At 40.1% G+C, this 12,198-nt stretch overlaps 1 protein-coding gene across 1 annotated transcript; it reads right to left on the minus strand.

Moving 5' to 3' along the window:
• Nucleotides 1-6,688: 6,688 nt before the first annotated feature.
• Nucleotides 6,689-8,854, minus strand: gdpgp1 (GDP-D-glucose phosphorylase 1). Its single transcript, XM_039807510.1, has 2 exons — nt 8,552-8,854; nt 6,689-7,946 (listed from the first exon to the last, which is right to left on the minus strand). The coding sequence occupies exon 2, from the start codon at nt 7,936-7,938 to the stop codon at nt 6,850-6,852; it is 1,089 nt and encodes a 362-aa protein (XP_039663444.1). The 5' UTR covers nt 7,939-7,946; nt 8,552-8,854; the 3' UTR covers nt 6,689-6,849.
• Between the last annotated feature and the right edge of the window lie 3,344 nt (nt 8,855-12,198).

The following is a 12,198-nucleotide window of genomic DNA, read 5'->3' on the forward strand; positions in this document are numbered from 1 at the left end:
TATTTACCATAGACTGTAAAGTATTTACATTATAAATGGAAGTTGTTGAGGGTCTTGCTGTAAATGTGTTATAACTTCAACTCAACAGATTCTGTATTTTGGACGTAACTATGTGATTCGGCAGATTGAGATGCTAAGCCGGATATAATCATGCAAATCTCTGCGTTTCATAGAAAGTTAGATGAAAGGATTGAGATCAACAGTATGAGGGGTAAGAAGAAAAAAACCAGAGGCATGAAATTACTTGTGCTCTAGATACAATCCCAACACATCTTTTCAAAGAGGTCATTGCCACTGTGGGTACCTCCAATGTTTCTATTATAAATAGCTAAGCGGAAACCTTCCGTCAAGTTATAAACATGCCGTCTTATACAAGTGCTTTAAAAAAAAAATCTAACCTTGACCCTGTTGACCCCTATCTCTAAATTGTCATTTTAGAAAAAACTGTTTTTAATCAGTTAAATTCCTTTTTAATAATAATAATGATAATAGAAACTTAGACACATTTCAATCAGGCTTCTATTTTACACAGTACAGAGACAGCTCTCCAAGTGAGTAATGACCTTTTGAATGCCGATGCAGGGCTCTGTTCTAGTTTAGTTCTTCTTGATATCAGTGCGGCCTTTGAAGTGATCATTACATTTTAAACTGTCTAAGGGGTTGAGTTGGTATCTCAGGTCCTGCTTTTAACTGCTTCAAATCTTATTTGTCTAACAACCTTCTCAGTACTGCTAAGCAGCTCCTCATTCTCCTTGACTCACATCACTTGGGAATGGGGAGTGCCATAAGGTTCTATTCTGGATCCAGTCCTCTTTCTCACTTTACTTCACTGGGTCACATAATGCAAAAACAATGTGTCCTATCACTGTTATGCAGATGGCACTCAGCTGTATACTCATTATTCCTTATGACCCAAATAATCTCATTTCCCTGCATAATTGGCTAAACCAAATCAAAAAGTGGATGCATCAAAATTACCTACAGCTCTAATACCAAAACAGAGGTTTTATTGATCGGTCCACACTGTGCAACTCAAATGCTCAAACCCCAGCTGGGTTCTTTAGCTCCCTATACCAAACACTCTTCCAGAAACTTAGCAGGAGAAAAGTACACTTCTTTGACACATCATGTCTTTTTTTAAATATTAGTTTTTCTAAAATTATCCCAATATATCGCCTTACGCACAGTATCGAAATATATTTCAATATATTGAATCGTGACCCATGCATCGTGATATGTATCGTATCACCAGATTCTTGCTAATACACAGCCCTACCAGCCACTTTTGTTGAAGTGAGGCAGTACAAAATAACTGCAAAAGAAAATGTCTTGCTGAATCATTATCTCACCTGTAAAAAAAAAAAAAAGTCAGCATGTTAGCAGCTAAACACATAGATGAAAGCACTGGTTGTGCGCTCAACAATGTGGAACCTCATTAAAATGAGTGAGCAGTATGCTCATTGATCTTACTGCTCGGCTTAGCACTGCTACCTTGGTGATGCAATTCTGGCAGATGATGTGCTCTTAGGGGATGTGTAGCATTAATCCCCCTTGATCTGAGCACCCCTCTCAGGCTTAATAAAGCAGCTATCTTGTATTTTCTTAAAAATAAAAAAGGAAAAGACGTGGATTCAATTTTGCCACAAAGTTGTGTTAAACAAATTAAACATTTTTATTTAGTAAAGTTTCACTGAGAGCTTTGGCACAGATTGACACCTGGAAGCTGCCCAGCTGATCCCTGAGCAGCTCCACTCAGACAGTTGGGGATAAGGGCCTTGCTCAAGAGTGACTCGCTGGTGGTAATGAGGGAAGGGCGGGTGTAACGTCCTCTCTCAGATTTACCCTGCAGGTGCGGTGACGATCATCCACGACCTTCCAATCACAGGTCCACTTCTCTAACCTTTGGGCCACCACTCAATAGACATACTGTAGAGTTAGTTAAGAAATGTGTGCACTAAACTTAACACATCCCAACAGGAACTACCAGTGAATTCCCGTAATATGCATCCAGTGATTGAGGTAATGTACTTAGTGTAAACACCCCTGGTTTATAGGCCTTTTTCACTCATCAAAGAAGGAAAGGTACAGGTGTTAGTACTAATCTCAGCAAGTCATAACAGTGTGTGAGTCAACATGCACAATACCAGGATCCTGAAACAGCTAAATGGAAATCAGCAGTCTATCAGTATTAGCAGTATTCATTTTATTATTAACACCTGTGCTTTTCCTACTGTAAAATGTCAAAACTTTTCCCATGAGAGATCTACTGTAATGCAGCTCTAATGAACTTCTAGAACGTCTTGCTTGACACAACCAAAGTGCACCAACCACACAGGAGTTTTCAATTATTGTAGCTGATTAAACCTCTACTGAGGACCGTGTGCTTGATTGACTGAGCTGTTGTGTCGCATGACTTGGGTGGGGGATTTTGTTATCAAAAAGTAACACACATGCAATGGACTAAGAATTCTGACAAATATAAAGGTGGAGATTTAAAAAAAGAAGTGCACAAATTGGAAGTGAACTTGGACACTAGAACAAATACCTTGATTTTTCTTTTCTTTTCACACCAAGGAGACACACTATTGTCAGCATCATCAGTGATTTACAGTTTACACAACTCTTTTGTTGAATGATCACACTCTTGTGATGGTTTCCCTTATGTAATAAGAGAACAACCTAAAGAGAACATGACTCTTTTGTTGAATGTTCACACTCCTGTGATGGTTTCACCTATGCAATAAGAGAACAACCTAAATGCAACATGACTCTTGTTGAATGATCAGACTTTTGTGACAGTTTCACCTATGCAATAAGAGAACAACCCATAGGCAACATGACTCTTTCTTTGAATGATCACACTCTTGTGACGGTTTCACCTATGCAACAAGAGAACAACCTGAAAGCAACCAGCCTGGTCGCACAGAATTCCGTGAAATGATCACAAATTGTTAACAGCGCATTACGTGGTGTTGGCACGGAATGTGTGAAAAATCTGTGTGGCCACCACGGAAAACAATGCCAATGTAAAGTCAATGAGAAGATGACGTAGCATTAAGAGCGACTACGGTAGCGAGTAGTATGTATGGCCGAAATTCCGCATAAGGAGGTTGGTTGGGGTGGTGGATGGGTCAAACACAGGACTTTCGCGTGTCACGGGAACCGTAAGCCCACCCATGACCTTTTCCTTAACTTAAGGGTCCGTGTTTATTTAACGGAATTCTTCCGTGGGCCCATCACGGAATGTTTTGCGATTCCGTGAAACTACCACCGATTTTGAGTTAAGGGGCCGTGTTCATTTCACGGAATTCTGTGAGATCAGGTTGAAGCAACACATTCTGTTTACTATACATACTTTTATTAACATATGAAAAACTTTTACCTCAACCTCATGCTGTTCTGGGTGATGTCCCTAAATTACCACTTATTTAGGCTGCGCTTCATTAGCGTTTTAATATCCCCTTCTTCACTTCCCCTAAGAACATCCCCGGTGTGTCATCCCCCATCTCTCTCTCCCCCTTTCATGTCTATCCACTTTCAAAAATAAAGGGAAAAGCCCCAAAAAATAATCTTTAAAAAAAACAAAGTTACTGTCTCCAGACAAGTACAAATCAGAAAACAGTGACTGAAAGAGAATGGGATAATGGACAACAACTTAGAGTTTAGGCAAGCGTGCAGAAAAACAAACACAAAAATGGCCAAAAGGAGAAAAAAAATTAAATTTTGTATATATACACATGATCTAATAAGACATAATTAGGCAAAACACATAAATGCTGTTCATCTACTTCATCACATTACATCTGACCACCTCATGTTTCCTGTTCTAAGAAGCCAATTCTCCACCTTTAAACATGACCTAGCCTCTGACATGGAAGATTACTGTGAGAGGTGACTTTCACAAGCATGTTTAAGGCTTAAGCTTATGACTACAAAATAAAAACCTCAGTAGACAAAACATTTCATTAAAACTTGTGTGTGACAAATACTGTATATGTCAAAAATCTAAACTTTGTCTAGTTGCTTTGTCTAGGAACTCTGAGTAGCAAACTCAGATTTATATGTATATTTTTAAAAATCACACATGGAAATGTACATAAAATTTTTTTTATATAATATTGATAATCGGTTTAATAAGAATCGAATCGTTGGCCTCTGAATCAGAATCGAATCATGAGGTGGCAAGAGATTCCCACCCCTACTGATTACCAAGCCTCATTGAAATGAGTCTGCAGGTATTTATGACATGTAAAAAGCAGTAAAACTTTTTATAAATAATATTTGTATAGTGCCTTTCATACAATACCTTACTATAAGGAAATTGTAAGACATAAGCTGACATAGAATGGACATAAAAACGGGGATAGAATGCGATAATTAAAATAAGATGGATATTTAAATGCACTTGAAACTGTAACGCTAAACCTACAACTGCCGGTCGATCCGTAGTTTGTGCTTAAAGTGAACAAGGGCAGGTGTGTTCAGTGCCGCTGCTAGCCATTTTGGTGCCCTAAACATAATTCCTTTATGATGCCCCCCCACCTGGGCTTGATGTGTGCCTGAACTGCTTGTAGATGGTTGCTCGTGGTCTGTATCTTCCTCTTGGCCACATGCTCCTCCTTGTATGTATCTCAGCATTGACCCTGCATTAATTTAGAAATACAAAGAAAAAGGATCAGTATAGAAAGAGAAAAAAATATTCAAACAAAGAATCTCATACCGAAAAAAATTATAAACATTTAAAACTGAAAGCATGCAGCCAAGGAGCTCTCCCCCTTTATTACTTATCAACTATTTGATAATTCTAATCTAATATAAAAGCATAATAGAATGAGTTGCAATACTGCACACAATTCAACAATGTTTGCTTTATATCATTCATAATGACTGATAATTCTAATCTAATATAAAAGCATAATAGAATGAGTTGCAATACTGCACACAATTCAACAATGTTTGCTTTATATCATTCATAATAACATTTTATATTTATATCTTACCTACAGGAGTAAAAGCAAAGCTACACCTTACACAAGACTACATTTCTGAATCTTAAACATTATTTTACCATTTAATTGAATACAACTTAACCTTTAAACACGATTCGTGACGTACCCCCTTAATTTACTGTTTTGTGGTCAAATTTGACCGGACAGTTTTAACTGCTCTTATTTTAACATAAATGCCAATAAAAATGACAAAGTATTTTTAATAGAACATCTATTGTAAAAGAACCTTATTAGAACATTAACATCTACGTGTGTGTGTGTGTGTATGTGTGTTTGTCTGTCTGTCTGTGGGTGTGTGCGTGCATGCGAACATTGGTGGTTCACTTGCGCAAGTGGCAACATGAGAACATGAACTGACAACATGGTGTATGTGTGTCTTTGTGTGTGTGTGCATGCATGCATGTGTGTGTGAACATTGGTGGTTCACACGCACAAATGGCAAATTGCTGTCATGGTGCAGTGTCCCTTGCAAATGGAAGCTTCACACCTGTGAATGGGTACACAAGCACAGGAAAGTTGTAGGAGTGTGTGTATGGAGAGGTCTTTTATCTCCTGGATGAAAATCATACTCTTTCCCATTCATTTCCAATGGCGGCCATTTTTGACTGTAAACAAAAGAAGTGTGACTAAGTTGAATAAATCACTAAAAATTCAAAGAAAGTAGTCACAATGAATGTTATGTGTTCAAATGCCTTTTGTGAAGGATATAAGGTCTTGAGGCAATCTGATGAAAAATGCCATATTATGGTATTGGTATGTATGGTACAGGGAATGTGTAAATCGGTCATTTTTGACCGGAACAGTGTTAGAAGGTTAAATATGTTTACGAGAGCATTTTGTCTACTACAAAACGTTTTTCTATTTCACCGGCAGATGTCGTCCATGCCTTTATGCAAATGCAAATGCAATCAAAACACCAGTTCATTTTCTCATGTATCTTCTGTCACATTCAGATGTAGCTAAGCTAGCTGTAGCAGTAACACATGGTCTTGGGTTTATTATGCATTGCAAACGCCAAACTATGCATTCTCAAATGACAATATGCTAGGTAAACTTTGCTAAATGCCTGGCTAAAGACTATTATTTGCACGCTACACGGTAATAAATGGTCTGAAGCAAGAGGAATTGTTAGCCTACCTTGTGCACTGACTGGGGAGGCACCATCGTTACTTTCTTGAGCAATTAAATATATCTCTTGTTTTGTGATATACATGCCTAAAAAGTAAAAAAAAAAAAATTCTATACTGAAATAATATCAGCATTATAATTATTATATTTTTTGGTGCCGCCTCAGAACTTTGTGCCCTATGCACAACGTGTGGTGGGAGCATAGGGTGGGAGCGGCGGCGCTGGGTGTGTTCCATTTCACTCCTGCACCGCCCACTTCCTCTCTGCTCTCCAAGTGGCATGTTGAAACATTAATGAAACACAGCTTTAAGACTTAACTCCAAGTCAACAGGGTCATCCTGTAAAACACGGAAAGCACAGGTTTAACGACGCCAGCAAGCCAGCATGAACAGCCAAACCCCTTAAGGCGGAACACCGGAACGCAGCCATTAATTATGTTATTGATCACTCCTGCTTTGACAAGCCCAATGGTGTTGAATGACTTGCTTCATATACACAACTTATTAAATAAATCACAAAAACAACATATTTAGATAAATGCTTATGGCATTTTATTTGAAATTTGAATAAAGTACATCCATTAAATATATATTCTAAAATATATAAGAAGGTATTGTGCACATCCAATGTTATATTAAACGGATTCTGAAGCTTCTGACCTAGTTCATTTGATCTCCGGCACAGGATGTAAAAAGGCTTTAATGTCCATACATTATACATCCATCAAATGACGAGTAAGCTGCTGTTCCAATGTTCGAAACTCTGCATCAGGCAGAAGATACCTCTGGATGACATCCATTACATCTTTCTCAGTTGTGAGCTCATAGTCCTCCTTGTTCTTAAATGGTAAATGTCCAGCCAGCTCACAGAGAGCAACATTGAAGGCAGATTCCTCCTTGGCACCGAAGCATGATGTTCTGGGCCATACAGCAATACGAACACCTTTTCTTGAACAGCGATCCTTTTGGTTCTGTGTGCGATCACAGGGCGGACATCCTCTAGTCAAGAACAGGTTGTGAGCAATATTAGCGTCCACAAGAAAGTCTGTGACTTGACAGATGGCTCCGGCAACTTTCTCCACCCACTCTGATTCTGTGTAAAACAAAAAGCCTGCAGGAAAGTCCAACAAGCGATAAAACCCCTTTTCAGGAACCAGAGGCTTCACTGGCATAGATTCTATCTTGAGCTCATGATCCAGGTAATACCCATGTAGGTGTAAATGATTGACGGACGCAAATGCTCCAAGACTATTGAACCCCACACGGAAGCCAGGATCGGAGCTCAGGAGCACAGATTCAATACCAACCTGAATGGTGAAGCATGTCAGGACCTGTGGCAAACAGCGTGAAGGATCTGGAACAAAGAGACAATGTCCGAACTCCAAAGGGCTGACATTGACCAGCACGACCATCCTGCAGGGTTCATGCAACTGTCCCTTTTCTTTGCCTCCCTCAACGTCCTTTATCATCTCAAAAATGATTTCTTCTGGATTGATTTTGTTAAAATTAAACTGCTTGGCATTGAACTCCTGCTGAACGCTAAGTATCTCCTGAGGCTTTCTTCTCTCTATTCCTCTTTGAATATTAAGCTGGGCCACATAGCCATGCGGGCCCGACAGGATACGCGTTTGTAAATCACCCAGATGGTAGCGGAAGAGTCCCCTGTTCATTCTGTCTGTCCAGCCGGCATGGATGGTCGTGTCAAACTTTGCTGGCAGTGATCCAATCCCAAGTCTGTTTCCACTGCTCCGATGCACATCTCTGACAAAGTCCCGGGTGCTATACACAAACTGGAGCAGCATGGTTGGATCTGCAGTTGAACAGTGAGGCAGAAAGGCATGAGATTCGACAATAGGGTTCACTATTGTAGGTCTTTTAGGTGTCATTCTGCTGAATCATCAGACAGAAAGCCAGGTCACATGAGTAGTCTGTGGATATGGCTGCAAATAACGATTACTGACTTAATGTTCAGTCCACCCATGATTATAAATCAATTAATTATATAGTCAATAAAACTTCCCAAAGCTCTGGCTGGACATAGACTGTGTGTTTCCATATATTTTATGCAAAGTAACTAGTAACTATAGCTGTAAAACTAATGTAGTGGAGGAAAAAGTATAACATTCCTCCCTGCATTGTAGAGTAGTACAAGTTAAGTTGGGCCTATTAAGCAACATACAGTATAAATACTTAAGCACCGATAACGTTACTTCAAATTACTTAGGAACAGTATCCTACAGTAGATGTAACTAACGTTACTTAACGTTCACCACTGATACTGACATAGTTGTGACAGAAACTAATAGCGTAAGTCAACTGTAACGTTACATAATACAAAGCAAGCAAGTAGTCTAAGCTGCAGCTTGTTTGTTTGCCCATAACACAAGCATGAGTTACGAGTGTAACGTTACTCACCTTGTTTTTATTTTGACAGCATAAAGTCAGCGTCTTGAAACAAAGATGTCAACACAGATTTAACGCCTTTTAAAATGATTTAACGCCTTTTTTTATCCGTTTTCCCCATGGGTGTATTAGCACCACCAAAGATAAAGGATCTTAGGCACCATGAATGAATTACGAGAACGATTAGCACCGGTTTTCTTGCTAGTTAGTTTCCTCAGTTGCGCGTGTTCTTCTTCGTCGGTGTTTATTGGTGTCTTCTTCCTCTATGTATTTTAACGGCGGTTTGCATCCATTGCGTTGCACTACCGCCAACTACTGGTGTCACATTTCACCTACAGTTGTCAGTTTACTCAGATTCTGTTCAACAACTCAGCTACCGTTAAAAAACTAATCAGATATCTCCTGCCTTGTTCATCTCCTCCACATTCCAGTATGTTTCCCAATCCATTTCCCCTCAGTCCTGCTCTTCTCATTCCCTCTATCATTGTCCTTCTCTCTAACATACAGTACAGGCCAAAAGTTTGGACACACCTTCTCATTCAATGCGTTTCCTTTATTTTCACTATTTACATTGTAGATTCTCACTGAAGGCATCAAAACTATGAATGAACACGTGGAATTATGTACTTAACAAAAAAGTGTGAAATAACTGAAAACATGTCTTATATTCTAGTTTCTTCAAAGTAGCCACCCTTTGCTCTGATTACTGCTTTGCACCCTCTTGGCATTCTCTTGAGCTTCAAGAGGTAGTCACCTGAAATGGTTTTCCAACAGTCTTGAAGGAGTTCCCATAGATGCTTAGCACTTGTTGGCCCTTTTGCCTTCACTCTGCGGTCCAGCTCACCCGTAACCATCTCGATTGGGTTCAGGTCCGGTGACTGTGGAGGCCAGGTCATCTAGCACAGCACTCCATCACTCTCCTTCTTGGTCAAATAGCCCTTACACAGCCTGGAGGTGTGTTTGGGGTCATTGTCCTGTTGAAAAATAAATGATGGTCCAACTAAACGCAAACCGGATGGGATGGCATGTTGCTGCAGGATGCTGTGGTAGCCATGCTGGTTCAGTATGCCTTCAATTTTGAATAAATCCCCAACAGTGTCACCAGCAAAGCAGCCCCACACCATCACACCTCCTCCTCCATGCTTCACAGTGGGAACCAGGCATGTAGAATCCATCCGTTCACCTTCTCGGTGTCGCACAAAGACACAGCAGTTGGAACCAAAGATCTCAAATTTGGACTCATCAGACCAAAGCACATATTTCCACTGGTCTAATGTCCATTCCTTGTGTCTTTGGCCCAAACAAATCTCTTCTGCTTGTTGCCTCTCCTTAGCAGTGGTTTCCTAGCAGCTACTTGACCATGAAGGCCTGATTCGCGATCCTCTTAACAGTTGTTCTGGAGATGTGTCTGCTGCTAAAACTCTGTGTGGCATTCATCTGGTCTCTAATCTGAGCTGCTGTTAACTTGCGATTTCTGAGGCTGGTGACTCGGATGAACTTATCCTCAGCAGCAGAGGTGACTCTTGGTCTTCCTTTCCTGGGGCGGTCCTCATGTGAGCCAGTTTCGTTGTAGCGCTTGATGGTTTTTGCGACTGCACTTGGAGACACATTAAAAATTTTCGCAATTTTCCGGACTGACTGACCTTCATTTGTTAAAGTAATGATGGCCACTCGTTTCTCTTTACTTAGCGGATTGGTTCTTGCCATAATATGAATTCTAACAGTTGTCCAATAGGGCTGTGTATCAACCTGACTTCTGCACAACACAACTGATGGTCCCAACCCCATTAATAAGGGAATAAATTCCACTAATTAACCCTGACAAGGCACACCTGTGAAGTGAAAACCGTTTCAGGTGACTACCTCATAAAGCTCATTGAGAGAACACCAAGGGTTTGCAGCCCTATCAAAAAAGCAAAGGGTGGCTACTTTGAGGAATCTAAAATATAAGACATGTTTTCAGTTATTTCCCGCTTTTGTGTTAAGTACATAATTCCACATGTGTTCATTCATAGTTGTGATGCCTTCAGTGAGAATCTACAATGTAAATAGTCATGAAAATAAAGAAAATGCATTGAATGAGAAGATGTGTCCAAACTTTTGGCCTGTACTGTATACTGTATTTCCTACATTTAATTAAAACATATTGCACAGTTTCTTGTTTTTGACATCTATTACACAACCCTGTTGGATGCTTCCCCATGATGAAAGGAGTAGGCTACTATTTAAAGGGGCGCTATGCAGTTTTTGCCCTTTCTTCGCTGTTTTTGCTCACAGGTTTCTCTATAGTGCTCCCCATACAGCTTTGAAATAGATATTTGGCAGCTCCTATGTTTGCTTGTGTCTGAGTCCTCGCTCGGTCAGTCTGCCTCTTTCTCTGTTCCTCCGACAATGCGACTAGCTTTCTGCTTCTTTTTTGCCGGCTCAGCCATGACGATAGTGTGAAAAACTGCATCACTACTACTTTGTTAGCCGGTTGCTGAATGGGCGTATGTGTGCAGTGCCGAAGCAAGGGTGGTTTTTCCACTCACAGGCGTTAGCAAGCCACCAGGAAGAGCGCCATATCTTAAAGCCACCATGGGCTTAGCAGATAAGGGTGGCTGCCCCCCATGGCCCAGAAATACTTTTCACATAGACTTTGCATTGCGAAAGAAACTTCTATATTTCAGCGGATAATTTTTTCTGGGGTACATCAACTTACCAGCTGAACACTTGGGTCCTTGTTTAAAACGTCACATTTTTAACATTTACTAGTCACCGAATCCAGAGTTATTAAACTAGGCATGATGAACGCACATAATGGACGCAAGCAATTGGCACTGCGCATGCTCATATGACTGTTCTCCCGAGGTCCTGTAGCTGTAATAATGGATAATGCTAACGCTAATGGTTGTAATTCACCATGTGTTCTTTTAATACATCCATGGTATGTATGCTGTAAAGCCTGTAACATGGAAGAGAGATGAAGCCATGGTTGTTATTAAGAGAAGCTCTGTTCACGAAACTGCAGGCTAACCTTAGTAGCTAGCTAGTAGCACGACATAATAATTACATCTCCTTGGTTGTCTAAATACATCCTTCGTTTATTTAGAAAAGCATGTAAACGATCAGGAACAATGAAAAAACAATGTTTAACCTTAGTGAATATTTTATACAATGAAACGGCGAGTTCATGAGTTCACCAACTGTAAGAGACACAAGAGAGAAACTCATGAACGAGCGCAGTCAACGCAGAAGATCCGAGCTCCATGATTGCTTTATGCGCTTTTGAGCACTCTCATTGGAATGAACGGGGCTTCCCGCTGAACGCTGTATCCAGTTCTCTTAATAGGCCTACATCCATGGGCACTAGGGGGAAACAAGACGACCTCCATTCAACTCGAAAATAGTCATATAACCATTCCAATGACTCCGAAGCTGTTCAGTTAAGGTAAATTAAGCTAAAACAAACTGCATAGTTCCCCTTTAAATAAGTATGCCCAATTCTCAGTCTGGTAATGACTGTCTCCTATTTCCTCCTCCTCTCCTTACATTACCAACACTGTTTGGATGTTATATAAATGTCTTCCCTTTTGTTGCCTTTTTATTTACTTCCACACAATGCTCTTTCCTATGGAATGTCGTTTTATTCAATATTAAATAAATGAATAAATACATGA

Source organism: Perca fluviatilis, chromosome 8 (assembly GCF_010015445.1).
Source record: "Perca fluviatilis chromosome 8, GENO_Pfluv_1.0, whole genome shotgun sequence".
Classification (NCBI taxonomy): Eukaryota; Metazoa; Chordata; class Actinopteri; order Perciformes; family Percidae; genus Perca; species Perca fluviatilis.

Excerpts from the sequence above, each read along its gene's own strand:
- gdpgp1 (XM_039807510.1), bottom strand. The coding sequence starts at position 7,938 with ATGCTGCTCCAGTTTGTGTATAGCACCCGGGACTTTGTCAGAGATGTG.